The sequence below is a fragment of the Trichechus manatus genome, unplaced genomic scaffold, assembly GCF_000243295.1.
Source record: "Trichechus manatus latirostris isolate Lorelei unplaced genomic scaffold, TriManLat1.0 scaffold00125, whole genome shotgun sequence".
Taxonomy (NCBI): Eukaryota; Metazoa; Chordata; class Mammalia; order Sirenia; family Trichechidae; genus Trichechus; species Trichechus manatus.
In genome coordinates, this window is record NW_004444061.1 from 4,219,658 (window position 1) to 4,247,476 (window position 27,819).

General features: G+C 36.6%; 1 protein-coding gene across 2 annotated transcripts in view; it reads right to left on the reverse strand.

Moving 5' to 3' along the window:
• NAV3 (neuron navigator 3) overlaps nucleotides 1-27,819 on the reverse strand; it is a 474,286-nt gene that overhangs the window by 275,019 nt on the left and 171,448 nt on the right. For both annotated transcript variants that reach the window (XM_004384618.2, XM_004384617.2), the window contains exons 4-5: nucleotides 25,255-25,327; nucleotides 22,109-22,292 (exon numbers count right to left, since the gene is read on the reverse strand). In XM_004384618.2, coding sequence (XP_004384675.1) covers nucleotides 22,109-22,292; nucleotides 25,255-25,327 — 257 coding nt within the window. The remainder of the gene's footprint in view (nucleotides 1-22,108; nucleotides 22,293-25,254; nucleotides 25,328-27,819) is intronic.

The following is a 27,819-nucleotide window of genomic DNA, read 5'->3' on the forward strand; positions in this document are numbered from 1 at the left end:
TTTTAATATTTTTCTGTCAAATGCTCACTCGATCAATTTCTCCGTATCTCACTCATAACTTTATTTGATTAGTGACTCAATATTTTTCTCCTTCTTACTAATGACCTTTATTTTTCTTGACATTTTTATCCTTCCTGCCTCTTTAGGTAATAGAAAAGTGCTATGTGGGTGTGTTTTTTTTTTACAGTACTTGTTAACATCATTTCCCAAGTTTCAGGTTTACAGACAGACTAGTGTACAAAGTGCTAACTTACAGTTTATTAGTAAAACAGACACAAGGGACATGTAGACACAGCTCTGAGGTAAGTGGGGTCTCTGAGGCAACATAAACAGAGTAAGAAACCAGTAAACTAAGGAATTTAAGACATTTGGATTGAAGACTGTGCTTTTTTCTGAAATGTTGTCAAATGAGACTCTTTCTAGCTTATAGGTAGGCAAAAAAATGTCAGAAACAAAAGCACAAAAGATATAAATGTTTGATACTTGGTGTGAGTTCTACTAAAGGAAGTACCGGCTCATCCTTCTGTAAAATAGAATATAAAGAGACTAACCACTAAACCCTTTTTTGAAAAGTGTAGCCCATAGTTCAATAACACTGGCATCACCTGGGACTTCTTAGAATACAATAATCTCAGATTCCATCTGAGACCTACAGATTCAGTATCTGCATTTTAACAGGATCCTCAGGTGATTCCTTGGCTACTAAACTTAGAGAAGCATGCTCTACAGAATATCCACGAATGTGGTTTCCAAAGTCTGACAACATAATTGAAACACTTCAAACCATGCCTCTTGTTAGTCTTCATCTTCCATCATACTGTTGCTTTAGATACTGAGAGTCTCCTTCTGGAAATCCTCATCTCTTGCTTAGCACTCCTGACACAGTTGCTACCACTCTAGCTACTAGGTCTACTTCTAAAATACAGGACTATTCACTGCCCCTACCTCCAAAATTGTGTGCTATGACCATGAATATTTTCCAGATAATAAATCTAGACATCACCTAATTTACTCTTCCATTCCTTTTCTAGAAAATCTATATTTTAAACTCTAATCTCAATTCTAAACTTTTTTAGACTAAAACTTTTTTCTAAATATCGTTTGTGATATCTCCTAGATATTCCACCTAGATCTCTCACCTACATTTCTCCCAGATATTAAAAAATATTTAAAACCTAACTCATCTTTCTTTACAAATCAGCCTCTCTAACTTCGCTAGTTAGATATGGTGTCACCAACATTTTTCCCCAACGTCCAATATGGAAATCTTAGAGGTGTCTTGATATTTTACCCCCTTGTCATCTTTTTCATGAACTCTAGTAATACATCTTCTCTAGTTTCCTTATTTATCAGTCCCTTATTATTTCCAGGAAAACCAAATCATTTTTCTCCAGCATGATTTTCTCCCAAAAAACGGATGTGAATTTCATTCTTTGAAATTGCTACTGACTCCCCATTGTCTGCAAGATAAAATTCAAGCCCTGTGATTTGGTTTATAGAGCTCTTCACTATATTTTCACAACTTAATTTAGAGCTTCATCTCTACACCCTCTCCAACCATTTTCTCCACTGTCACCAACCTCTGTCTCTTCCCTGTGACCTCTTCTCCTAGGGATCCATGACTTTTCTCATTAGGTTTCCTCTGTCTAAAACATCATTCTTTCCCTTCCCCATATTATGAAATCTCACTTCTACTTCAAAATCATGATCACAAGTCACATCTGATTTTAAACATTTCTTGAGTCTCTAGAGTTAATTGTTTTGTCCTCCACTGGTCCACAGCTCTATTTTCTTCTCTAATTACTGGATTAATAGGGTAATTTAACAGGTGAAATTTCTTCATCCGTAACAGATTGTGTTGTCCTCTAGGCAGAGATTATTACAAGTTCATTTCTGCATTATCAGTCCCTAGGATGGGGGTGGTATGTGTTCAATAATTACATGATGACTGATTGATATTTACCGGATAGGACTGTCAGACTATGGTATATAATATCTCTACATTTAAAGCAAATGAAATTCTTTCAAGAATATAATTATCAGAAGTATATTAATAGAGGTAACAGAAAGAGATTGGTCTTTAGTGTGTTCTTGTTAAGTGACACTGTATATAAGACCTGTGACAAGTGACATAAAAGTACGTTCATTTTCTTATTTATTCCTCATAACAGTCCTACAAAGATGATACTATATCCTTTACTGACAAATATGAAAACTGAAGCTTTTAAACATTAACTCATTTGTATAAGTTAAACATCTTGTAAATAATAATACTGAAATTCAAACCTTCCATATTTTTATGCAAATAATATGCAACTTCTACATTTGTTTCTCAACGGTACCCTACCCCAGAAGGTATTTTCATAAGCGCCGCTATGCCAATTGTTTTTTCACATGTTGCTGTAAAAAAATTAGCATAGTGTGCTTACGAAAATACCTCACAGGGGGAGGGCGCAATTGGCAAACAAACGTAGAAGGCATGCATTAATTTGTACAAAAATATGGTAGGTCTGTTAGACTCCATACTCTGTGCACTGTTATATGATTTTTTTTTGAAAATGGATTCTAGATTATAATATTTTAACGTTTCTTTTGTTATTAATTCATTACCCTATGGATTTGTGAAGATTTCCAAGACATTATGATAATACTTTCATACTGCCTACAAAATATCATCTCTCTCAGTCTCAAATAAACCTACTTTCAATGGATACTCTTCAGCATTCAGACAGATATAGTTGAATTTCATTCAACTGGTACTTCACCTAAAAATCTGGAATAAATGATTATAAAAATTTTAAGGACTAAGGCACTTTTAGTACAAGCAGCATTCTTCACAATCTTCCAAGTAAATACAGTCTTTTAAAGTTTAAGCAAAATTTTAGTTAGAGCTAACAAATATGGCATGTATGCTGTAATTTGCTATTCCTATGCCCATGGCAGACATCACTAATCGATCATAGAACTCTTTTTTTCTCCTGAGCCCTGTGATAGCCTCAAAATCGTCAGCTAACTTTCAAGTAGCTTTTGTTAATCAAAAGAAATTATCAAGATAGTTAAAACTTATTAGCATTTCTTCTTTATGCCCTCATCAAAACATTGTTAAGGAGATTTGACTGGTTTCATACAGGATTTTTGTATAATCTTCTATTTATGTTGTAAATATTCTAGCAGTCGACTTCTATGCAAAAATAAACAATATATAATTTTATTACTTAGAGATCAACCTCAAAAATCAAATTAGCCCCCAAACATAAAGCATATATGCACCATTAAAAATCATCAAAACATAATATCTGAACTTCACACAGTGCATCAATCTTTATCTCCATTGTCTACATCCAAGTTTCTTCTAAAAAAACCTTAGTTGAGATACTTGATACTTGAATCATCTCAACTTGTGTTCAATTACAATGATAACTGTAAATTTTTTTTTTAATTTCCTATTCATTCATTCTACAAATATTCGTTGAACTCTTATTCTTTTACCAGATAAGAATCAGGAGAGCATATCAACTTGCTAAGGAATTTAGCCTTTATTCTGTCTATAATTGGGACTGACTAAAAGGTTTTAATTACAGAATAAATAATAATTTTTTAGATTATATAGATCCTGCTCTTACGTAGGTAAAAGAGGAACTGAGGTAGGAAGGAGGCTGGGAGATTTAGCAAGAATGAAACAGGGAGACCAAATAGGGAATCATTGCTATAATATAGGCAAGATTCGATGAGGGCCTAATAAAGGTAGAGGCACAGAAATAGGAGTAAGGATTAATGAAAGAAGTTATAATGGTGAGCATAAGACTTGAAGGACATAGAGGGATCTCAGATAACTCCTGGGCCTGTGGCCTTGAATTGCAGAGTATAATTTCCTAGGAAGCGGAGTGTAGGAAAAGGAGTTTGAGGATAACGGTGTAGTGTCTGAAGAGAAAAAATACAAGTCTCCAATATTCAAGGGGTCAATATTCAAGAGGTGTAGAAAGTAACAGGAACTACTGGGGGGATAGAATCCTCATCTTCACAGTAGAGATAAAGATTACTGTATGTTCTTGTTTTAAAGATTCTATTATAAAGTACAAAATAATTAGAGATGGTGAATTTAATGAATGAATAAAAAATCAACTTCACACTCTTAAGGTTTCTGAATTGGCAAGTTAAAACATTAATATTGAAAAATTCCATTTTGTTCCATGGTGCTCTTATCCCAATACGCGTGTATTAATTTACACAATCAATTAATCAATCACTTAGAAGAGCGTCTGGCACAAATAAGTGCTGTAACAGTTAGAAAGAAAATGCCGTAGAAATCATATGTACATTTGAGAGTGCCTAGATGCAGTAACAATGGTTAACTACTAGGCTGTTAACCAAAAGGTCGGCAGTTCAAATCCACCAGCCACTCCTTGGAAACCCAACGGGGCAATTCTATTCTGTCCTATAAGGTCACTATGAGTAGGAATTGACTCCACAGCACTTGGCATTAACATGACAGCAATTGTTTTTTTTTTTGTTTTTTGGATACACTAAGTCCCTAAAGGAGGCTCTGTAAATATTCTGGTGAATCCAGTACAATATAACATCCTATATTTTTCACTCACTACAATTACCCTACCCACCTGTGCTTGGTAGTCTTTCCAACACCACAATCTTTTGGTTCTCATCTATCATTTTTGATGGTACTATATTGTTACTCTAAAGCCCACAAGCATGTACCTCTCAGTAGAGTGGATGAGCTGTCAGTCTTTATTTGTGCCTTTCAGTCTCCAAGTTTATAATTACTATGGAACCATGACTTCTTGGAAGCAAATAAAATCAATTCTTACTCCCCCTCAAGTCACCTTTGATACTATTCATCAATCTTGTTTCCTGAACTCAAAAATATAAATCCCTGTAGGTTCTAACCCCATAAAGCACCACCAAAAACCATTCCTGTAGGAATTTCAAGAATTACCATTCTTGAAAGAATATGCACAGGGTAGGACTTCCAGAACGTACACTTCTCAACACTATACATAATCCAGAAAGTGTCTCAAATACATGATTTAAAGAATGTTTTGTTTTGTGACATAGTGATTAGATGAAAATGTGGTTTTGATGTTTACAAGATATACAGTGAAACCTGTGAGAGCCAGAATGTGACGAGACTGCCTTGTTTTTCTGGGTCTCACAAGTTTTCTGCCTTTGACAGGGTGCAGTCTTACCACTTTTCTATTGCTCAATTTAGTGGAGTTTTCCTTCTTTGACAGGTTTCCACCTTACACAGTGTCATGGATTGAATTATGTCTCCCAAAAAATATGGGTATCAATTTGGCTGGGCCATGATTCCTGGTATTGTGTGACTTTCCTATATGTTGTAAATTCTGCCTCTAATGAGGGAGGATGGGTGGCAGTTGTGTTAGTAAGGCAGGACTCAATCTACAAGATTGGATTGTGTCCTGATGCAATCTCTTGAGATATAAAAGGGAGAAGTGAGCAGAGAGACAGGGGGACCTCATAACACCAAGAAAGCAGTGCCAGGAGCAGAGCGTGTCCTTTGGACCAGGGTCCCCTGAGCCGAGAAGTTTGTAGTCTGAGGAACACTGATGAGAAAAAGGCCAACAGAAAGAGAAAGCCTTCCCCGGGAGCTGACGCCCTGAATTTGGACTTTCAGTCTACTTTACTGTAACGAAATAAACTTCTCTCTGTTAAAACCACCCACTTGTGGTATTTCTGTTATAGCAGCACTAGATGACAAAGACAGAATTTAGTACCAGGAGTGGGGTGCTTCTCTAACAAATACCTAAAATACAGAAGCGGTTTTGAAACTGTCAATGGATAGAGCAGTGGAAGCAGCAAAGGATCAGCAGCAGCAGAGAACCTGCAACAGCAGGGAATTGGCAGTGGCAGAGAACCTGCAGCAGCAGAGAAGCCACAGCAGCAGAGAACCAACAGCAGCAGAACCAGGAGACCAGTGCGAGACGGCGCTGGAGCTGACCCACAGAGCGACAGAGCTGAGTGCCTGTGTGCAGGAGGCTTTCTGGTGGAGTGAGGTGCCTCCGGACACTTATTGGTGGAGCTAGCGAGCTTTGGAACACTTTCCCCAGCAGGGCAGATGTGGGTCTGAGGCCCAGGCCACAGGAAGCAGAAGCTGAAGAGACAAGGAACACAAGAAGCCGAGCTGCCTCAGTCTCAAAAGGTATGGCCATGACCTCAGGGGTTTCAAAGGGTGCAGCCATGGCCTCTGGTGTTTCTAAGGGTGGAGTTGCCACTCAGATGGACTAGGAGAATGGTGTGCCTAAAGCTGAGGGAGCAGAGTTGCTGTCCCAGGGGGCCTAGAAGGCAGAGCGGAAGCCCAGGGCCGATGGGCCTCCACTCAGCATCCAGAGACTGTGACCAATACCTAGAGTCTGGAAGGCAGGACCATTGTGTAAATTGTCTCAGAGGACAGAAGATTATTTTAAAAGCCTTGAGGGCTAATGTAATGTGTTCTGCTGACTTGCTTGGTGCCTGTTATCCCTTCTTTCCCTCCAGTTCCTCCCATTTGTAATGGAAATGTCTAGCTTGTGACTGTTCTGTCATTGTACCTTTGGAAGCAGACAACTTGTATTCTAGATTTCATAGATGAAGAGGGATTTTTGGATTTGGGACTTGGAATTAAGACTCTTGCTATGATATGATGGGGTGAACATGTTTCCATGTTGTAAGGATATGATTTTTGGGGGGCCAAAGGGTGGAATGTCATGGATTGAATTATGTCCTTCAAAACTGTGTATATCAGTTTGGCTGGGCCACAATTCCTGGTATTGTGTGACTTTCCTACATGTTGTAAATCCTGCCTCTATGATGTTAATGAGGGAGGATGGGTGGTAGTTGTGTTAGTAAGGCAGGACTCAATCTACAAGATTGGATTGTGTCCTGAGGCAACCTCTTAAGATATAAAAGGGAGAAGTGAGCAGAGAGACAGGGGGACCTCATAACACCAAGAAAGCAGTGACAAGAGCAGAGCGTGTCCTTTGGACTGGGGTCCCCGCGCAGAGAACCTCCTAGTCCGGGGAACACTGATGAGGAGAAGGCCGACAGAGAGAGAAAGCCTTCCCCTGGAGCTGATGCCCTGAATTTGGACTTTCAGTCTATTTCACTGTAAGGAATAAACTTCTCTTTGTTAAAACCATCCACTTGTGGTATTTCTGTTATAGCAGCACTAGATGACTAAGACACACAGGTTCCAGCTATTGCAGGTTTTTACTGTAGTATATTTATTTTAATATTTAAGCCAGAATTTTGTGTTATATTTGCATTCTAAATTTCATAAATAATTAGAAAGACAAAGATAAAATCTTTTATAAAATGAGGCATAACTCAATAGCAAAACAATTTGCCTTTAAGAAGATAGTAAAAAATATGCTGTAACTGTGAGTACACTGCAAAACTAACAAAAAGAGCTTCTCTTTGTTTGTTCATTGTCACATTGCCCTAAATGTTTATGTTCCCCAGAGTTTTATGCTTAGCCCTCCTTTAAAAATAAAAACAAAAAAATCTAGCTTTATACTCTTTTCCTAAATTGCTGTTGCTGTGTGATTCTGACTCATAGTGACCCTACAGGACAGAGTAGAACTGCCTCATAGGGTTTCCTAGACTGTAATCATTATGAGAGTAGACTGCCAGGTCTTTTCTCCCATGAGCAGCTGGTAGGTTTGAAATGCTGACCTTTCGGTTAGCAGCCAAGCACTTTTAACCATGGCACCACCTGGGCTCCCTCCTTTCGAGAGTGATCTCCTCCATTTCTATTGTTTCAATCAATAAAACACTACTAAGCTAATGATCCAGATCTGTATCTTCAGCCCTGATCTCTCTCATGTGCTCCAGGTCCATGTGCTAAACATCACTATCTAGAAGTCCTATTGAAATCTCAAACTCAGGAAGGCCAATACTAAACATTCTCCCCTCCACCTCTTTCCTCTCATCTGAATCCACTATTGTATTATCATTTTTTTTTTTTCTTATTGGAGTGCATCACCATGCAACTAGACAAGCAGAATAGACATGTGATTTTTTTTTTACCTCACCTCTAATATGTCACCAAATCTGATCAATTTTAACTCAAATATTATCTCTAATTAGACCCTAGTTACAGTGCTCACTCTCTTGCCACTATACCTACAGTGTCTTTCACCACTCTCCTCTCCACAGCACATCTTCCTCTACCCTGTCATCAGGATCATCTTCCTAAATTGCAAATAGCACCATTTCTCCCCTGAGAAAAAAAGTCCCTAAAGCAATTTTCCTTTACATCCAAGAAATAAGTCTGAACTCCTAAGCAAAGCATTCAGTGCCTCCATAAATTGTCCTCTGCCTACTTCTCTGGTCTTATCTCTCATCATACCTTGTGGCAATTTAAACACATTTATTGTTGTTAGTTGCCATCAAGTCAGCTCTGACTCATGGTAACCTTACGTGTAAGAGAACTAAACATTGCACAATCCTGAGCCATCTTCATGATGATTGGTATGTTTGAGTCTATAACACATAACTATAATAAATTATTTGACAGTCTTCCCATTGAGAAGTAGAGTCTTTGTCCTTCACCACCCCCTTTGAATCTGGGTAGATTTATGACAGCTTCAACCAATAGGGTACAGTGGACACGGTACCACATAACTAGGCGAGGTCATAACAAGCCATGAGCTTCCACTTATTTCCTGAAATACCCAGTCATTATGTCAGAAGTACAGGGTCCTAGAGACCGCCATGCTGGAGAGGCCATGTCTAGGCACTGCTCCAGCTAAGCTGCCAGGCATGTGAGTAAAGAAGTCATCTTGGAAGTGAATTTCTAGCCACAGATGTTCTGACTACCCCAGTCATGCCATACTTCCCAGTAAAGACCTCAGGCATAGTGAAGCAGAGAGAAGACATCTCTGTCTGCCCTGTCTAATTCCTTGGCTTGCAAAATTCACTAGCAGAGTGAAATGGTTATTGTTTTGCACCACTAAATTTGGGGGTGGCTTTTAAACAACAGAGATACTCAGAACATACTTTTATTTAAGTTTTCTCATCGACCAAATATTCGCTGTTTCCTAAATGTGAAATGGCATTTCCTTCTTTAGTGCCTTCGTATGTGATCTGTCCTCTCTAACTGTGGTCACTGAGCAGCTTATCCTTTGTTAGATCAGTTAACATATCTTATTGAACTATGGAATTAATGTCTAGGTCTTCAATTAGATTATGGCAATTTGAAGATAAAAGCACATCATATCTCAACCACACATCTAGCATAATTCTTGGTACATTCAAAAACCCCAAACCCATTGCCACTGAGTTGAGTCTGACTCATAGTGACCCTACAGGACAGAGTACTGTTCCATAGGGTTTCCAAGGAGCAGCTGGTGGATTCGAATTGCCAACCTTTTGGTTAGCAGCTGAGTTCTTATCCACTGCACTACCAGGGCTCCTCTTGCAACATAGTGGGGGCTGAATCATTATTTGTTGAAAGGTCACATTTGAACTTTTCAAATAATTGATGAAAAAGAACTCTGGTGTCAAAGGTAATATATAAACAATCACTAAGAAGAATATCGTCTTTCATTATTCTATATGGTATTCATTGACTATCCCAAACTGGACAGTGATTAGTTCATCAAAACATAAAAATCAGGGATAAAACAGTAATTTTTAAAGTGGAAGTACTTAATAAAAAAATAATTGAATGAACTGTGTTTATTGGAGCAGTGTACAGTTTTTTATATTATATAGGTTTCATATTATATAGATTTTTCACATTTCACATAATGTATGTTTTTGTAACTAAAATGGTTAACATGCTTGGCTGCTAACCGAAAGGTTAGAGGTTCAAATCCAGCCAAAGGTGCCTTGGAAGAAAAGCTGGCAAACCACTTCTGAAAAATCAGCCACTGAAAACCGTGTGTTGTACTCCGACACACACGGTGTTGTCATGAGTTGGAATCAACTAGATGGCATTTTTTTTTTCATCTACTTTAAGATATTTTATAGAAAATTATTTTATAATCATCATTTCCTTCCTTGTCTAATTACTTTCAGTTTCAGAGACACATAAACTTATCATAAGAAAAAAAAATTCCTATATCAGACAAATATTTAGCACTCTTCTCAAAGAAGGAGAAAGACGTAATTAACCATAACATCACATTTGTCTTTTTAATGGCACTATTCCCAAGGAGAAAAGATTGAAGTTGTCAAGGATTTCATTTTACTTGGATATACAATCAACATCTATTGAAGTAGTAGTCAAGAAATCAAAAGACTCATTGCATTGGCCAAATCTGCTGCAAAAGACTTCTTTAAAGTGTTAAAAAGCAAAGATGTCACCTTGAGGACTAAGGTGTGCCTGACCCAAGCCATGGTATTTTCAATCACCTCATATGCATGTGACAGCTGGACAATGAATAAAGGAGACTGAAGAAGAATTGATGCCTTCGAATTACGGTGTTGGCAAAGAATGTTGAATGGACTGCCAGGAGAATGAACAAATCTGTCTTGGAAGAAGTAGAGCCAGAATGCTCCCTAGAAGCAACGATGGTGAGACTTCATCTCAAGTACTTTGGACATGTTATCAGTAGGAACCAGTCCCTGGAGAAGGACATCATGCTTGGTAAAGTAGAGGGTCAGCAGAAAAGAGGAATACCCTCAACGAGATGGACTGACAACAGTGTCTGCAACAATAGGCTCAAGCGTAACAATGATTGTGAGCATGGCACAAGAGCAGGCAGTGTTTTGTTCTGTTGTACATAGGGTCACTATGAGTCGGAACTGGCTCAACAGCATCTAACAACAACATTCCCAAGGAACCCAAGAGACAAGTCTAAGAAAATGAAGTAAAATACTTCTTGGGTTTGCATTTTAATAAGAAATTTTTATCTCTCAATTTTACTCCTTTTTATAAAATGGTATTATGTTCAAAAGACAGGAGGTATTTACTTTCAAATTGACTGAAAATGGCCTGGGATAAAATTGGGAATAAATTACCCGAGATACATTATAGTTAAATATATTGAAAGAAAGTCTTAAACTAAGAATTTTTAGACAAAAGGACAAACATTGAAGACACTTAAGCACATCCACCAAGGATTTTTAAGACTAAGATAGATTGAAATATATCGCTTTTATGAGATAGGGAATTCTATGATTGTTCAGGGTAGAAATAAAACCATATTTTCAGAATTAAGATTTAAAGAGCTCCTTAAGCCAAAATTTTCCTTGAGTATAAAGATTTTCCCTTCTTCAAGATCCTTGTAACATAGTATAAAACAATTACTGACAAGCTACTAGCTCTAAGGAAAAGGGAGATGTTTGGCCACTTCTGCAAATATGTCTTTTGTACCTCAAAATCATTGTCATGGATTGAATTGTGTCACCCAAAAATATCTGTCAACTTGCCTGGGTCATGACTCCCAGTATTGTATAATTGCATACCATTCTGTAATCTGATGTGATTTCCTTATGTGCTGTAAATTCAGTCACTATGATCTAATAAGATGGATTAGTGGCAGTTATACTGATGAGGTATACAAGACTGGATAGTGTCTTAAGCCAATCTCTTTTGAGATATAAAAGAGAGAAGCCAGCAGAGACACATGGGGACCTCATACCACCAAGAAAGCACTGCCGGGAGCAGAGCGCGTCCTTTGGACCCAAGATTCCTGCGCTGAGATGCTCCCAGACCAAAGGAAGACTGATGATGATGAGGACCTTCCTCCAGAGCTGATGGAGAAAGTGTTCCCTTGGAGCTGATGCCCTGAATTTGGACTTATAGCCTACTGGACTGTGAGAGAATAAATTTCTCTTTGTTAAAGCCATCCACTTGTGGTATTTCTGTTGTGGCAGCACTAGATGACTAAAACAATCATTAAAAAATATTTCAAGACTTCTTGAAACAACTGTACTCACATCAGAGTACATGATAAAAATGCTTTGTTCCTCTACTTAAATTTCGCTGAGAGTTCACTGAAAATAGTATTGCCTAATCCATAAATGAGTCAGAACCTTAGCTTTCATCCACATGTGTTTCTTTTTAGGAGCTGGGTGGCTGACATATTATCCCAACAGCCTTTGAGACAGCTTACTATGATAACGTATCCCATTTGTGAAATATGGTATGAAAATATATTATGACCATCGTCTTATCTTAAATTTCTACAGACAGTTAATAAGGCCACCTTCATGGTATGCTTTTGTGAGATCTCAAAACTATAACTAAAGTGGGAGATAACCTGTCTAAGATATTTGAGCATCAAAGTCTCTCGCCCTTTCAGGCATGTAGAATGTCAAGATAAAGGAGAACTCAGGAAACCCAGGCTCATATTTCTCTCACAATGTTATCATAAATTAGATTTTCCACCATGCTTTCACATCACATAGCTCAAAATACTATGCTCCATAGACCTTTTTCCATGTACAATTTTTACTTTGGAGTAAAACTACTTTGCAACACATTGAAAGCTCCACTCTTATTTTTGTTAATTTTTAATTTTACTGTGTTTTAGGTGAAAGTGTACAGTGCAAATTAGCTTCTCATTCAAAAATTTATACAAAAATTGTTTTGTGACATTGGTTGTAGTCTTTGCAATGTGTCAGCACTCTCCCCCTTTCTCTTTCCACTTCAGGTTCTTCATGTCCATTTGTACAGTTTTCCTGTCCCTTCTTGTCTTCTCGTCTTTGCTTTTTGGGCAGGTGTTGCCCATTTGGTCTTGTATACTTGACTGAACTAAGAGGCATGTTCCTTACGTGTGATATTTTTGTTTTATAGGCCTGTCTAATCTTTGGCTGAAAGGTGAACATTGGGAGTGGCTTCATTTCTGAGTTAGCAGGGTGTCCAGTGGCCATAGTCTTGGGGGTTCCTCCTGTCTCTGTCAGACCAGTAAGTCTGGTATTGTTTTGTGAATTTGAATTTTGTTCTATATTTTTCTCCTGCTCCATCTGGAACTCTCTATTGTGATCCCTGTCAGAGAGGTTGGTGGTGGTACCTGGGCACCATCTAGTTCTTCTGGGCTCAGGGTGGTGGAAGCTGTGGTTCATGTGGTCCATTAGTCCAACTGGACTAATATTTTCCTTGTGTCTTTGGTTTTCTTCATTGTCATTTGCTCCAGACAGGATGGGACCAATAGATGTATTGGTCCTCACAAATGGCTGCTCACAAGCTTTTAAGACCCCAGATGCTACTTACCAAAGCAGAATATAGAGCATTTTCTTTATGAACTATGTTACGCCAATTGACCTAGATGTCTCCCGAAACTATGGTCCCCATCCCTAAGCCCCAGTAAGGTGTTTGGTTGTGTCTATGAAGCTTCTATGGGTTTTCCTGGGTCAAGTTGTGCTGACTTCCCCTATCTTGTTTGTTGTCTTTCCATTTACCAAAGTTAACACTTGTCTATTTCTAGTTGGTGATTTCCCCTCTTCCTCTCTCCCCTCCCTCATAACCATCAAAGGTTGTTTTTTTTCTGTGTGTAAATCTTTTCCTGGGTGATCGTAATAGAGGTCTCATACAATATTTGTCTGTTGGTGATTGACTTATTTCACTCAGCATAATGCCCTCCAGATTCATCTATGTTGTGAGATTTTTGTGGGTTCATCATTGTTCTTTATCTTTGCGTAGTAATCCATTGTGAGTGTGTACTATAATTTATTTATTATTCTGTTTATGGGCACTTAGGTTGTTTCCATCTTTTTGCTACTGTGAATAATGCTGTAATGAAGATGGGTGTGCATATGTCTCTTCATATGAAGGCTCTTATTTCTCTAGGATATATTCCTAGGAGTGGAATGGCTGGATTGCATGGTATTTCTATTTCTAGCTTTTTAAGGAGGTGCTGTATTGTTTTACATAGTGGCTTACCATTTTACATTCCCACCAGCAGTGCATAAGAGTTCCAATCCCCCCACAACCTCTCCAACGTTTGTTATTTTCTGTTTTTTCGATTAGTGCCAGTAATGTTGGGGTGAGATGGCTTCTGTTAACTTTAATTCAACCACCTTAAAAAGATTGGACCCTGAATACTGGTTAGATAAGACTATTGTGTTAAGCTAAGCTATTCAACTAACTTTGGTAAAGACCAACAAGATTAGTGGAAAATCTAGATTATTTAATACTTCTTAGAGAATTAAAGGGCTGTAGTAACAGAATATGTTTACAAACTACTTCTTAGTACATATGTTCTTGAAAATTACTTTTATTATATTTATAATTATATAAATAAATATCTATAAAGTATACTCCCAATATACTGCAAATCAATTGTAATCATCAATACAACCAGTCTCATATTACTGTGGGGTGGCTGGGGTCTCAAACAATCTTTGATGGTGATATTTGGTCCCGAGTCTGCCTCACAGCCTTGCAGGGAAAAAAGGCTGGTTTTGTTTATACAGTTTATTAGATTGAAAGGCCAATCAAGAAAGGAGGAGGGAGTGTGGGTTGGTTAGAAGTGGATGCATAGAAAAGGGAATATGCTAAAGGCAAATGTTGACAGTGTGCTCTAGAAGGAAGAGGGAACCTTGACCAATAGTTAGAGTTTCATCGGCAAGACTATCTCAGTTGCAGAAGTGTGTATGCAAGTCTCCTAGATCCAATTCCATGCTCACCCATTCATCCCCTGATTGTAATTTGGTTTTCCATGTAGTTCTGACTACAGGAAAAAAATTCAGTGGTCACACTGACATGATTATTATAGTTCACATAACAGTTCCATTTTCCATTGTAAATAAATATGTTAAAAATTTGAGGTATGGTCTTTAGTAGAAAGCAACTTAATATATAGTAATTTCATAGAGTAAAAGATTGTAAGTATAATGATCAAATTTCAATTATCAGTGCTCTGTTTGAAAGGAAAGTATCCCATAAATACTCAAAATCAAATAGCTGCAGTTAAAAACAATTCCTAGTGCTTGGGGCATATTCATACAATGTGTAAACAAGACACTAAAACATCCTGTGGAAAAGTTTTAAAGAAATGAATCACAAATTAGTTATCCCGAGTTACAGTTCTTTGTTGATACCCATCTCACAATTTTTTTTTTTTTTTAAGATTTGGTAGTTATGTGACCAAATTACAGAGCACTGACTCACCATGTTTTTAATCCAGACACATTATGTCAAAAAGCACAAGTCTTAATTTCAATTCTCTAAATTAGGAATTGGAGCCCTGATGGCACAGTGGTTAACAGCTCGGCTGCTAACCAAAAGGTTAGCAGTTCGAATCCACCAGCCTCTCCTTGCAAACTCTGTAGGACAGTTCTACTCTGTCCTATAGGGTCACTACGAGTTGGAATCAACTCAACGGCAACAGGTTTGGTATTTTTTTTGGGTGAAATTAGGAATCAGAATAATACATTAAAATGTTTACTATTTCTACTTCCTCCCTTTTTCTAGTGAACAGAGTCCAGTCAACTATCATGGTCACTAAACCAAAAAAAAAAACAAAAAAACCCAAACCCATTACTGTTGAGTCGATTCTGACTCATAGTTTTCTTCCTACTTCATAGGCTGCCTCTTTTCAGTCTCCTCTACCAGGTCTTACTATCTCCCCAATCTGTAAACATTTGTGCGCTCCTGATCCAGTCTTCAATCCTCGTCTTCATCTACACGTAAGACTTCTGGTGATTTCATAATATCTAGTCTCATAGCTTTTTATAGCCTACACCTCTCCCTTTACTCCAGTCTTGGAATTCTAACTGTCAGTATTTCCACTTAGATGTATCTAGGAGACATTTCAAAATTAGCATGCTGATAATCAAATATCTGACCTTCTTCCTACGGAATCTGCTCCTTCCCCGTTCTTTTCTATTTTCAGCTTTGCAATAGCTGACACTAAGTCTCCTCTTTGTTTATCAATACAACTGCAAATCTGTAGGCTATTTCTATCGACACTATTTTCAAAATATATTTGGAATTTAACTTCCTCTCCCACTTAAACCATGTTGTCCAAACTTTTTACCCTGACTCATTGCTTTCACCCCTTCCACAGTACAATGTATTCTTAACACAGCAGCCAGAATGACCCCTTGATTTATACCTTGCTCATATCCCTCCTCATAGCACATAGCAGCTTCCCATTTCTCCTGGAGTAAAAGTCAAAGTCCTTATAATGGTCACAGGACTATAATGTCTCCCCACTCTTGCTCTTAATTATATCCTAGTCTTCTGCTGCCTCATTTCCCCTGACCCAGACAAACTGCAATATTTTCTCCTCTTAAAATAAACCAGACACACTTCTGACTCAAGGTCTTAGCACTTGTTCTTCCATCAGCTTGAAGCAACCTACCCTAAGATGTCCACACAGATAGTTCTCCCACTTTCTTTGCTCAATGTCACGATCTGAGTGAGGGCTTCTATTAGTACTCTATTTAAATTATTGAATATATGTCTCCTACACATCTAATTTTTCCTTCCCTGATTCATTTTTTTCTATCATCTGCTCTCAAATTACTGGTATATATGTTATTTAATTTTTTTTATTGTTTGACCTCCTCAGTAGAGTAAGCTTTAACACAAGGCTATTAAAATATATTTAATACTCTGATGTATCTCCAGTGTCTAAAACATTGCTTGGAATATACTAAGTACTTAATAAATATTTGTTGTATATAGCAATGGAGCGGGTAAGAGATAGGAGAGCGTGAATCAAAAGATAATGATCAAAATATTCAATAAAATCTCCTGGTAAAAATATTTTATATATCTATACGGTAGTAACTACTAACGAAAATATTTAATTAAAGGGGTTAACTCTGTACAGAGTAATGGAAAGCATTGGCTGTTATTTGTAACCATAGGGATATTTTTACTTTGAATCATTTTTATATATTTAATACAAGTTTAAAGTGGAATGGACAGAAGTTGACTAGAGAAAAAGTGATAAAGGGGGAGAACAATGATGAGGATGTCTTACGCTTTCTAAAATGAGTCAATATATTTTAATATACAAGTGATATGCTCTTAAGATGAAAGTAGCTGGTTAGAGTGTCTACTATATGCTAAGTGATGAGTTAAGTAGACACTTTGTACACAAATTATTCCATGTGGTCTTCCCAATAGCCCTATGACTAAGTTATCAGCATGCCAATATTATAGGCAAGAACACTGGTATTTGAGCAGGTTAAAAACACTTGCCCAATGCACACCACTAGGAATTGGCAGGCAAATTCAAGCCCATGTTTGCCTGATTCTAACGTAATGAAAACTACATGGATGCTTCTCTATCCATGCCAACAGAAACAGGAGTGGCTGTTAAGCTTTGTAAATAGTGGAACAGCATAGCCAAAGTGTGTGTGTGTGTCCCCGTGTATGTTTGCACATGCGCACACACATGCACACACACATACACACACTCTTAATAAGTACACCCAGTTGGGTAAATTAAAACATTTTTGTTTTTTCCCTTCAATCATTCCTCTCTAGGACTTAAAAAATCTTGCTTTTTTTTTTTTAAAGGTTCATAAGCATCCCCCTCCCTGTTTTTTTTTGTTTAAAGTTTAATTGATTCACTGACTGTTTCGAAGAGCACACCATAGTCCACTACACAGAACAGAGTTGAGCAACTAATTGAAGCCAGGTTCACAAGAGCTTAAATTACTGAGTCTTCCTGTCATCTTAAACTTCCTTATACACTTTTCAAGATTTGTAGCCCCAGGACAAAAAGCTGTAAACCACCCCAGTTTTGGAATGAATCTCCCAGAAGTTAAGTGATGTTTCCTGGAAACGAAACCCTGGAAGGCAAATGTCCTGAATAGGAAGAGGCTCTCAGGGCAACGTGTGTGGCAGGGGTCATGGGGGCCCTGGAAGGGGCTGCAAAGGGAACAGACAAGTCGCTCAATGAAAGTTTACCCAGGGACTTTGTAATTTGATTTGTGAGTCCTATAGTAGCAAGTTCACTTAAACTGCAAATGGACGTATTTGTTTTAATCGCCATGGTTTTTTTAATCACCTCGCATGCACGCAAAAGCTGGACAATGAATAAGGAAGACAGAAGAAGAACTGATGCATTTGAATTATGGTGTTGGTGAAGAATATTGACTATATCATGGACTTCCAGAAGAACAAACAAATCTGTCTTAGAAGAAGTACGGCCAGAATGCTCCTTAGAAGTGAAGATGGCCACAGACTTTGTCTCACGTACTTTGGACATGTTATCAGGAGAAGGACATCATGCTTGGTAAACTAGAGGGTCAGCGAAAATCAGCAAGACCCTCAACGAGATGGATTAACACTGGTTGCAACAATCCTCTCAGACATGGCAATGATTGTGAGGAAGGTACAGGACTGGGCAGTGTTTTGTTCTGTTGTACACAGGGTCAATAAGCATCAGAACTGACTTGATGCCACGTAACAACAACACCCAGGTGCAGTGGAGAGTGGACATGGGCAAGGTGAAGTATTAAAACGGTAGTCATTGAGAAGGTGACATTTAAGCAGTTGACTTAAAGGCGGTGAGATTTAGCCAAGTGGCTCTCTGGGGAAGAACACTTCAGGCAGAAGAAATAGCCAGGGCAAGTTCCCTAAGGTGGGAGTATAACTGGGCTATTTGAGAACGTTGCTGGGTATTGAGCATAGGAGGGATATGTGCCAGGTATGTTCAAAGTGCTTTATATGTACTGACTCATTTAACCTCCGAAACAACTGTATGAAATTTGTGCTATTTTTATTCCCTTTTAATAAACGTGGAAACCGAAACACAGATTGGTGAACTAAGCTGCCCAATGTTACACAATTAGAAAGTGGTGGAATAGGGATCCAACTTCAGGCAGTCTGATTGCAGAGGATAGCTCTTGATAACAAGAGCCCTAAATGCCATTTTAACAGGATATATCTGCCCACATGCCTGCACAGACACAAAACAATTTTACCCACACACACAAGGGTAGAGAGGGAGCTGAGAGAGATAGTATATTTAACTTGTAAATCTTTAGATCAAAATTTCTTTTTAAATGAAAGATGTTCAAATTGATGGAAAATATCTAGGAATTATTTTTAAAAGAGCAAAACCAAATCTTAAAATTCTTAATCTATAAAATAAATGTTATGGAATCATATGCAGCTAGTTGATAAACAAAATAAAACAAAAACACTCTTATTAAACTGAAACAGTGTGCCTCCCCAAAATATTTATTGGTCTAAAGAGAAAAATATAAGCACATTTTCTGGCTAAATATCTACAATAATATAGCAGCCAGACATTCAGGCTATTTACTTGAAAATAACTTTGGAATCAATAGGAAGGCTTCATAGATCATGATTTATGACTCATATGTTGAACAAATGAAGATAAATGTGTCACCAGGATATATTTTTCTACATTAGTTGTCTTGGCTCTAATACATAGTGACCACATTCCTTTTCTATGTATATTATCACTATGGGCTTTTGAAACATGGTTAAATATATCAACTGTTACACGTAAGGTCGCATAAATTCTAATTAACTAATTCAATATATCAAATCTATACAAATCTGAGTAAGTATTGACGTCTGAAATTTTAATATTTTAAAACGTACAACACATTCTATTACAATTAATATAATAATGATAATATTTTTTAATCAACCCTCACAGAATTCTGACATATTTCTTTATACTCCTTAGACTTTGAGCTCCTCTGTATCAAGGCCCATGTCACTATTATATCCTCAGTAGAGAGTACTGCATTTAGTACAGCGAGTGTTCTGTAAACATTCACTAAATTAATTATTCAATTTGAAAAGTAAAGGCAATTATCTAAGCGTGTACTTCAGTCTTAAAGGAAATGTTGAAAAGAATACTTTCCATAACTTTTCAGTGAAAAAGAAGACACTCCTCCAAAAATAGTGTAAAATTACCTTGACTATTAAATATGGTCATATATTTAAAAATACTTGACAGACTCATAACAGTCATGTATACCCAGCAGGAAGAAAAGGAAAAGAAATAATATCCCCCTCAAAAGGGCCATCACTGTAGAGAAATTCTGGACAAGAAATTCCACATAGCAGATACAGAAATAGAATGAGGTAAAGCAATGACAAATGATATTTCATATCACTTCCAGAATCAACATGCTTTGCACAAAAGCATTTTCCTTCCTTTCTTTTTTCACCTACCATTCTTGCTTCGTGTCCACTCAAATGGCATAAACCAAACTCTAGGAATTATTATTTCTGGAAGTTTCTAAAATCTAGATTTCTTTCTACCAACTACCCACAAAAAGATATGTTTCTTTTTTCTAATTCTTTACTAAATTCAAGAAACTTACACTGTAGAGAAGTTTTGTTTTCACTTTGACTTCTGCTCAACTCCACTTGACATCACAAAAAACCAAGACAAGATTAAAGAGCAGAAATATATCTGTGTTATTGAGTGGTGAGAAATATACCCACCATTCCATGGACTTTATAGTATAATCTATATATATTTTTAAACTATGATTTTTATTTAATGGTGTAATAATTCACTAATGGGTAAAAATTAGCCAAATGGACTAGGATTTATATCGCTCTATAGAGAAATAAATATTTGCTTAGCATTAAGAGGGAAACAAGGTCCACATGAGGGCTGGTTGACAGACAAAAGAGAAGGGAATTATTGAAGAGCTTAACATTTGACAGGAAGTGGGGGCTGTTTGTGAAGGTATTTTTGGATTTTTATTTTACCTTTTGAGTCAATACTCATTACCAACAACAGACTATTACTAAACTGAGTATTATCAGGTTTCAGCCTGGCTTATAAAATGGAAAAAGTTAAACATTTACATATATTTCATCTGTGTATCTATTTTTAAAGATGATAAAGAGTATTTTCACCTTGGATATCCTCCAGTCTTAAGAAAAACAATCACAGTTATTTATTCAAGAGAGCTACCTACCAGATAACCTGGTCATCAAAAACAGATAAGTATAGCAACTTGCCTGTTAATTAAGTTAACTTAATTTCAGTCTGTGATTTTTTTTTTTTAATACGTGAACTTGGCTAAACCACAGTTCCCTGTTTTTCAATCAAACATTAATTTAGATGTTGCTGAGAAAGTATTTTGTAGATGTCATTAAAGTCGAAAATGAGGTAACTTTAAGTAAAATAGATTATCCTAGATTATCTGAGTGGTCCTGATTCAACCAGATGATAGACCTTAAAAGCAAGAGTAAGGCTTCCTTGAGAGAGGTAAAAATTCCTCCTGTATATAGCAATTTCTGAGTCCTTGGATGGCACAGAATGTTAAGTGCTTGACTACTAGCGTAAAGGTTGGCAGTCTGAACGCATTCAGAGGCACTTTGGAAGACAGACCTCGCAATCTGCTTCCAAAAGGTCATATAGCCTTGAAAACCTATGGAATGAAGTTCTAGTCTACACAGAGGGGTTGCCTTGAGTCAGGATCCTCAACAACATAGTAGTTTCGGCTCATGCCCAAGAGTGCCAGCCTACCCTTGCTGACAGGCTGCCCTCAGGATTTTTGGACTTGCCTAGCCAGCCCCTGCAAACAGGCAAACTAATTCTTAGTCATAAATCTCTTATCATAGGTCTCCTATTGGTTCTACTTTTCTGGTTGAACCCTGACTAATACAAATCCAAATTGGAAAAAAGCAGTAATGGAAAGAAGTGGCCATGATATGAGGGAACTCCAGCCCTGGCTGTGTCTACATGCAGCAATGGACTCAAGTCAGACAAACACATATGTGTGTGTATAAATACTCACACACACACACACACACACACACAATATCACATCAAAACTCTATTCTCAAACATGCACATTTTAAGTGGTTTAATTAACCAACTACACAACAAAAGACTAAGACTTAAGACCACATTCTAAACACTAAAATACTTTGTAGAAGAAAGTAGCCATGCCAAATTACTTGCACTGAAGTCACTGCACACACTTTGATACAGAGCAATAATCATCTTTAAATAAAATAAATAAATAAAAATATTTCACCTAAAAGGACTTAGATCTTGCTTGTCCAACCACAAGGAAAATGGTCTTTAATTCTATAGCATCATCAAATTCTCCCAGCGCACTGATACAACTACAAAAATGCAAGCTGTCAAACCCACAAACAATAATATGCTAAAAAATAAGTTGTATCTAGCCAAACTCATTTTAAAGAACATCCACCACTTTCCTTCCTTACCTGGACTGCATATCTTGTTGTGTTTTAGCCTGACTGGCTTCCGGCTGAGGGGAAGCGTGACTGACTCGCTGCTGAAGCTCCACCAAGGACTGGTAATACTGTTGTTGATGGTGCTGTTGCTGCTTGTAGCGAGACAAACTGAAAAACAGCCCTAGAATGGCTTTTAAGTTTCCATTTCTTATTTCTGCATAAAATGGAAAATATAAAAACAGCACAATATAAATTGAATGCTTTTTTTTTTTTTTTTGCAAATGAAATTCTAGATATAATTCTCTTAGACTTCCTTGAGTGAGGAAGAAATTCCTTTTGTATATATCAATTTCTGAGTCCTTGGGTGGCACAAAAGATTAAGGGCTTGACTACTAGCCTAATGGTTGGCAGTTCAAACCCATCCAGAGTGTATTTCCATGTCTATGAAGATAGAAGTACAACTGGAGTCTCAGTCATAGATTCAAGCAAACCTAAATTTTTGAAACATGCTAACATTTCCATATAGCTTAGAATTTCAAGGAGAGAATAAAGGAATGGAAGGCGGGGAGAATAAAGCTAACTCAAAAGAGATACTCTTTGCTATCCCTGAACGACAATTTTTCTAGAGTTAGCTTCTTCTTAGAAACGGATAGGCTTTCTGTCTTGTGCTAATTATTTGATTTAGCAATCTGCTTTCCTCACAAATATACACAGCTGTTACCAACATACCAGTGGCTATGAACTGGAGAGAGAAAGCCACTTAAATGTTGGTTAACCTGCATTTATAAATACCGATAGAGTGGGTGGAACTCAGAATATCAACTGGATTTATAGCAGTCAAAATGCCTTCAAAATTATTCAGCAACAGATATATATGTGCATGTGCGGTGCGTGTATACATATATATGTATATATATATAGAGAGACAACATAATTGAATAAAGTGGAAATCTTGGTTCCAACACATGGGGCTCCTGTGAAGTTTCTCTAATAGTTAATAAAAAATTAAATATAGAAAGTAGGCTACAACATGGGCCTAGTTTTTGCTCCTGTAGTTGTCACTTTAAAATTTATTAGGAAAAAGAGAAAAGATTAAAGCTTGAAATAAGTATAACCTGTAATCATATTTCACATGAAAGTTGCTACAGGCAATAAAATACATCCTGCTTTGAGGTCCACGTTTTATGTCCCCATTTAGAGTTTAGAACATTAATAGACTACTTGAGTTGCTTGCTCTCTGATGGTTTATCATGTCACCCAAACTATGCAGTGGAATTACTCGTATAAAATGAGCCTCTGAGATGTTCCTTTTTTATCCAGACCTTCCTCACAGTTCCCATAATATAGAAGACTTGGCTTGACCGATCTGAAGATAAAGAAAAATATTAATAAGTAAAGTTGAATGGTTATGTTTAAAGACTTTTTTTTAATTTCTTGGTTTATTATTATGTATGTTTAATTAATTTAGAAAGCCATTTTTGAACATGCTTATATTTTTTAAGGATAAATAAAAACAAATAGGTTTATATTAGTAAGAGATATCTTGTGAGAAGAAAGAGGCATAAAACAAACAAATTTCCAGCCTTCCTTTAACCACTTAGAATCACCACTTATGTTTGGAACTAAGCTTTATGGAAATAAAATGTGTAATTTAATTAGACATCACAACATATAAATATACACAAAATTTTACATTATTAAAAATTTCAATATAAAAGAAAAACTGAGAAAAGTAAATAATTCTACAAAATATCCTTTGTATTTTAGAAGCTACACAATTTCTTTTTACAATGACAACAAAATTTTAAAAACTTAGAATTATGTAATATTTCTAATATGTTTGGGGAAAAGCTTTTCTAAGAAAATTAACTGTAGTAAAAAATTTGACCAACTTAAGTTATCGAAAGGTATAATTTATATAAAAGTATCTAGAAGATTTTTAATATAAAATTAATATTCTAATTAAAATGATTCTTTTTGATGCACACCCCAGAGGACTTGGTATTTCATAACTTTTGTCAACTGATTATTATTAATAGTGCTTGAAATTTTAGAAATATTTATAAATATATATTAAAATTCAAGTATTTCACTTGTTAGGAAGTGGCTGTATTCTTAATCTAAATTAGCAAAAAATTTCTTATTGCACTTTCATGAATCTGATAGTTAAAATACAGAATGATAAATGAATACCAAAACCCAAAGCAACTGCTGTCGACTCGATTCTGACTCATAGCAACTCTACAGGACAGAGTAGAACTGCACCATAGGGTTTTGAAGGCTGTAAATCTTTATGGAAGCAGATTGCCACATCTTTCTCCTATGGAGCAGATGGTGGGTTTGAACCGCTGACAGTCTGATTAGCAGTTGAGCACTTAACCACTTGCGCCACCAGGGCTTCTTCGATAAATGAATAGACAGGTGGAAATAAGGAATGATGGTGAATAGAATGACTGATGATGGAGGGAAGGAAAAGGAAACAAAAACATCAGTTAGTTTTCTTAAGTATGGCAAAGTCCATATTATGAACAGCAAGTTTTTGCAAACTTTTGTCACATTTATATGTGGAAGAAAAGAGATTCACTTTGCTATGTTTCAACTTTAATTATGATCTTTCAAACCTTTAATGATTTTAATTCCTTTACATATAACAGTTATTAATATTGTTAGTGCTAATTATTTAACAACTCAGGAGCACTTATTTAAACTTTTCAAATATTTTGACTATTATCAACTAGTATATACTGTAGAAATGTTATTACTGATAACGTAAAAGTTGAGCATTAATTATACTCTCTTTACTGGTATTTATGCCCATCTATTATCTAGCATTTATCCATCCATCCATCCATCCATCCAACCATCTATATATCCATTTACCCCTCTACTCAAGACTCTAATAATAACACTGTGTTTCAGTAACGGCATGACAATATTTCGTTAATCCTCCCTTCCCATACACTCCCTCATGTAAAAGAACAATTCTAGTATAATATGTGGAAAAATAAATAAAGCATACCTTAGTAATCATTACATTTATGCTTATTACATTTTGCAAACTTCACTGGTTTCCTTTACTATGTTAGGGAGCTATATATTCCAAACTTACATTTCTTACATTAGGAAGAATCTTGTAAAACATAGATGCCGTTCATGACAACTGTGCTTTTTCTTACCTTCAGCAGATAGACCTTGAACATTTACTCCTCTGGCTGCTAGAAAACTAAGGCAGACATCAACATTTTCAATCTGCAACATGAAAAGCAGTGAAAAAGCAACTTAGAAGATTATTTTTTAATAAATAAGTAAGCTAGAATGAAACCAGAATGAAATATAACGAAAGATAAAGCAAGCATGAATACTTTACATTCATTGCATACTAGAGATCTTTACCAGAGTTTAACTAGAATCATTTTGACTAATTGTGGCACGAATATAAAGCTTTCCTTGTCCAGTTGGGTACTTACAAACAATTCATAAAGGCCTGATAAAGAATGGCATTCTGACAAATCAGCAACCCACCTACTTAACATAAAACTGGATGTTGTGCTTTATAAATAAGTCCCAATAAAAGCACCCATACAGGGTGAGATTGTTGTGTGTGAGTCTAGAATGTTAGGAAGTGGATAACTGAGATTGAACCAGTAATATCTGGCAAATATACAAGAGATAGATGAGACGGAGGAGGGGGTGACATCACATCAATGAAATGATGCTTATCTTTATCCTAAAACATAGCAAATCTTTACAAAATCTTTATTTTCCTACAGTTTAGAAACCATGTGATTAAATAGGGCATTACTTTTGCTATTTAATAGAGCAGATGCCCATGGTTTTACACAGCAAACGATTTTACATAGCAAATGTTAAACAGCTTGATATCACTGGGGTGAGATGCAAATGAACAAATGACTGATTCATACTAATTCATAGGTTTTATTGAAATACTGGAGCCCGGGTGGCACAGTGGTTAAGAGCTTGGCTGCTAACCAAAAGATTAGCAGTTTAAATTCACCAGCTGCTCCATAGAAACTCTATGGGTCAGTTCTACTCTGTCCTATAGGGTCACTATGAGTTGGAATCAAGTGGAGGGCACTGGTTAACAGGATTGAAATATTGATAATGGTGTTATTCAGCTAAGTTATACAGCTAAGACTTTTAAATGCTGTAGGAAACTAGAAAGTTCAAGTTCTTTCTGAGTCATCTCCCTGAGTTTTTGGTATTCCATAAATCATGAAATTCTAAAGAAAATAAGAGATTTAAAGCTAATAACTTGGCAAAGTATTATTTTCTGTCTTATTAAATTCTCATCAAATGCTATGCGTGAAGACACACAAAGTTCTGCCAATGTCCTCCCCAGTGGAGCTGCTCGGAAAGGTCAAAAAAGTCTCTTAAAGAAAATAAAAAGAAAAAATAGATTCAAGAATCTGTCCTTATAAAATGCACAACTGTTTACATTTCTCTTTAAATGCAATTTTGCGCAAAAGTTAAATTGAATTAATAATATCCAATGAGATATTTTGTTTAAAAATGATCATAGCCAAGGAATACACATTTTTCGGGGAGAGGGAAGAAAGATTTTTATAATGATTCACTTCAAAATAAGTTTTACTGGAATTATTCTATGGAGAAAAGAATAGAGCAGAAGATGCTGAATACAATGTGACCTAATCAATGTTGTTGTTCTGTCCCTCAGCGGGCAGTGTGGCTATGGTGCTCAAATATATATCAAATTCTTCCTTCACATGTCATTCTACTACTAGAGAACAGATTTTAATAAAGAAGGAAGGGAGAGAAGGAAGGAGGAGAGAGGAAGATAAACATTCTCTTGCTCCATTGTAACGGCTGTTTTCGTCTGTTTTTAATTTTTTTTTTAAGTTACAAAGGAGATTTTGCCAGAATTCTACATGATTGTTCTTGGTGGAAAACAAATTATTTTTCTACTGCATTAGTTCTGAAAATGAACATGCAAAATCATATTTGTCATTTAAATGATCAAACAATTTTTGAGGCTGTTACTTGTGAAGGGAGACTGACATGGTTTGCAATTTTCCAGGTATATAGTTTGTCTTTGCTCAAGCTAAAATAAAGATAAGTTTTCTGAACACTTTCAACAGAACTGATGAGTATTCGTACTTTATTTTATAACTATTGTTGTTGTTGTTAGGTACCATCAAGTTGGTTCCAACTCATAACGACCCTAGATACAACAGAATGAAACAATGCGAGGTCTTGCACCATCCTCAAAATCCTTGTTATGCTTGAGTCCTTGGTTGCAGCCACTGTGTCAGTGCATCTTGTTGAGGGTCTTCCTCCTTTTTGCTGACACTCTACTTTACCAAGCTTGATGTCCTTCGCCAGGGACTGATCCCTCCTGATGACATGTCCAAAGTATGTGAGGTATAGTTTCGCCATCTTTGCTTCTAAGGAGCATTCTGGTTGTACGTCTTCCAAGACAGATTTGTTTGTTCTTTTGGCAGTCCATGGTATATTTAATATTCTTCACCAATACCACAATTCAAAGGAGTCAGTTCTTCTTCGATCTTCCTTACTCATCGTCCAGCAATTGCATGCATGTAAGGTGACTGAAAACACCATGGCTTCGGTTAGGTACACCTTAGTCTTCAAGGGGACATCTTTGCTTTTCAACACTTCAAAGAGGTCTTTTGCAACAGATTTGCCCAGTGCAATGCATCGTTTGATTTCCTGACTGCTGCTTCCATGGGTGTTGATTGTGGATC